Source organism: Sinocyclocheilus anshuiensis, unplaced genomic scaffold (genome assembly GCF_001515605.1).
Source record: "Sinocyclocheilus anshuiensis isolate Anshui unplaced genomic scaffold, SAMN03320099.WGS_v1.1 scaffold188, whole genome shotgun sequence".
Lineage (NCBI taxonomy): Eukaryota > Metazoa > Chordata > Actinopteri > Cypriniformes > Cyprinidae > Sinocyclocheilus > Sinocyclocheilus anshuiensis.
The window spans coordinates 2,267,000-2,269,939 of record NW_015555768.1 but is presented as its reverse complement, the minus strand read 5'-3'; the positions used below and the strand labels follow the sequence as shown (position 1 = coordinate 2,269,939).

Genomic DNA, 2,940 nt, shown 5'->3' with positions numbered 1-2,940 from the left:
TAGATAATCATCAAGTGTTCAAGAATAGAAGCAGTTAAAGTGTGAGAGTATACATACAATATCCATATGTATATAATTTTAATGCTATAGCCTTTGCGTATATATTTAAAGATGTGCATCTTTAAGCATGACAGTTGAAATGAAATGGTAACACTTTAAAATAAGAGTCCATTTGTAGCATTAAGATTAATGAAAGCTGTGTAAGTATTGTTCCTTTTTAGAGTGTTAATTTCAACATTTACTATTACTATTATTTTTTATTTTTTTTTACTACTACTACTAGTATGGTTCAGTACTGTTTTTGTTAATAAAGCACTATTTTAGTTTTTGTTCAGTATCAATTTTAAAACTATCGGTTAATTAATCGGTATCGGCCAGTGTGGTCCAACCTAGCTATCGGTATCAGCAAAATCCACTGTCGTTCGACCTCTAGTCATGAGTTCCGCTACTTCTGTGACTGGATATGTGGATTTTCCATACGAGGGCACCCTCTGGCGTCCAGTATGAATGAAACAGACATCATGTGTTTATAGTGCTAATGGCCAATCCATAATTTTTTGGGGGAATTTTTATTTATTTATTTATATATATTTTTTTAAGTATCAATTTGGCACCAGTATCGAAAAAAACCCCAAACGATACCCAACCCTAGCGACTGCAGGAGCGCTGATGATGACAGCTGTTTCACGATTGGCCAAATTCACCACATGACAACGGTGACGTGTGTTTCGGGTTTATTCTCAATTCCAGTACTGCTCACAAATCAGTGTTTTTAGAACAGTAAAAGCTTTTTTACTGTAGTCGCAATGTTATATTGAGTCACATTTATCAAAAAAACACTGATAAAAGCATATATACCCCCACTTTATTGGTATTTAAATAGTATATGTTTATGTTGAACTTGATTCTTGAACAGATGGCGCTGTATTAAGCAGTATATAAAAAGTGTTTCTGTTGCTCATGAAAACGTTTCTGAAACGTCTGTGTATTTGACAGATACTGCATTTTATTCACTTCATCTGTGATAGAGTGTGCGAACACCGCGAGAGCGTCACTACCGGGAGCAGAAAGTGTCCGACTTGACATCTCCGCTTTCAATTCTGCCCCCGACTGCAAGCGGCTACTCTCGCCGATCAGTCTGCGCAGCACTGCATGAAGTCGAACACACCTAACGACTGCTCCCAAGATTGGAAACTTTACATATGAACAGTGATTAGTTATGAAAAATATTTGCTGCATATTTAAATGACAGTTTGTCTGTGGGTAGAAACTATATAAGAATGATATAATCATTATACAGGACAGTAGTACATCTGATATATGAAAATGTGTTTTTATATAATTTTATATAATATTTTTATTATGAATATTTCTGTATTTTTGAAATGTAATAATATTTTAAAATGTATTAATATAAAAATGATATACATTTCAGATTATTTAATAAATCAATAAATAAAAATGTATGTTGTTTAAATCAGTCAAGTTTAACACAGTGTCATTATTTGAGTAAGTAGATAGTAATATTAAATGTTCATTAGTAAGTAATTATTTCTTGGCGCTGCTTACACATCATTCTTATTCACACTGTAATTATATTTATAAAGACATTCAGTGTCTTTAATATAGAGGCTTAGGGTAAAATGCTTTTCAGATGTCATTTTCTTTTCTTTATTTTTGTTTGAGAAAAAAAAAGAGTAAATTTGTCTTGCCTTTTACACAGGACTAATATAAACAACAGCATATTCCACATTCAGAAAAAAGTACATTTACCTGCTGTATGAAAGTATTTTTGCCATTTTCCAACACCTTTCCCTTTTTTTCCCCTTCATAGCACTCTAATCCTGGGCATGCTGGGCCCTTCCCTGTGGCGTCGCTACACAACATTAGTGCTGCCAACCCCACCAGTCCCACCAGTGCCAGTATGGCCAATGCCCACATTCACCGTGGCCCCACTAGTCCTGTTGTCGCCCCCATAGAGCTCATACCATCAGTCACTAACCCCGAAAACTTGCCCTGCCTGCCTGACATCCCTCCCATTCAGGTAACTTTACTATTCGCATTTTCTTTGACTGAATGTCAGATGATTAGATGTTGTGGCATGATTTAGTGGTTATAGATCTGGCCTGGTAACCCAAAGGTTGTAAGTTCAAACCCCAGAAAGCATGATCATGAGGATACAAATCTAATAATTGGGTGGAAATGTAATAAAGGAACTAAATATAATAACTTTTGAGTCTAAATGCAATAAAGGATCTAAACATAATTACGTTAAGGCAACGAGACAAAGACAATCCCTATGCTTGGATCTTCAATTATTGTTCTTCACATAACAGACGCTTCCTTAACTGAAGCAAAATGAAACAAAGCTGAACTGATTTAGAGCTCACGTGATGCAAAACCAAATTTTGTTTTTGTAATTTTCAGCTTGAAGATGCCGGCTCGAGCACACTGGATAACATACTCAGTCGATATATTTCTGCTAGTTCATATCTTGCTGTTGGCCCCACCAATCCCTCACCGGGACCTTCTACACATTCCCCAGGATCATCAGGTACTTTCTTGGTGAATTTTTGACATGAATTGTTTGGCTTCCAAATGTTCATATCAGTTAGCAAGCATTTAAATAATGTCAAGAAATATTCATGCAGATTAGCATTTGGTATGTACAATATTTATATGTTTAAATATGCCATACTCTCAGTGCTGTATGCATAAACTCCTGCCCAACCGACCCGGGTTCCAAGGCTGTGCTAGTTGCCTGGCACCGTTAATGCCTGCTCAGTTCCTCTGGTTCCGTATGGCAAAGTCCCCCATCCAACCATATGCACCAACCCTGGGGCTCAGGCTGCATTAGCCCCCTAGCATTAGTGCCATATGCTGCTTCACCACACAACCTCATGTGCCAATACCACCAACAACTTCAGCTAGCATATATAT

The 2,940-nt window shown here is 36.7% G+C and overlaps 1 protein-coding gene across 2 annotated transcripts in view; it reads left to right on the top strand.

The window, feature by feature from the left end:
• The window catches only part of trim33 (tripartite motif containing 33), a 37,987-nt gene that overhangs the window by 23,736 nt on the left and 11,311 nt on the right, over window positions 1-2,940 (top strand). For both annotated transcript variants that reach the window (XM_016468305.1, XM_016468306.1), the window contains exons 11-12: window positions 1,835-2,044; window positions 2,428-2,554. In XM_016468305.1, the coding sequence (XP_016323791.1) occupies window positions 1,835-2,044; window positions 2,428-2,554 (337 nt within the window). The remainder of the gene's footprint in view (window positions 1-1,834; window positions 2,045-2,427; window positions 2,555-2,940) is intronic.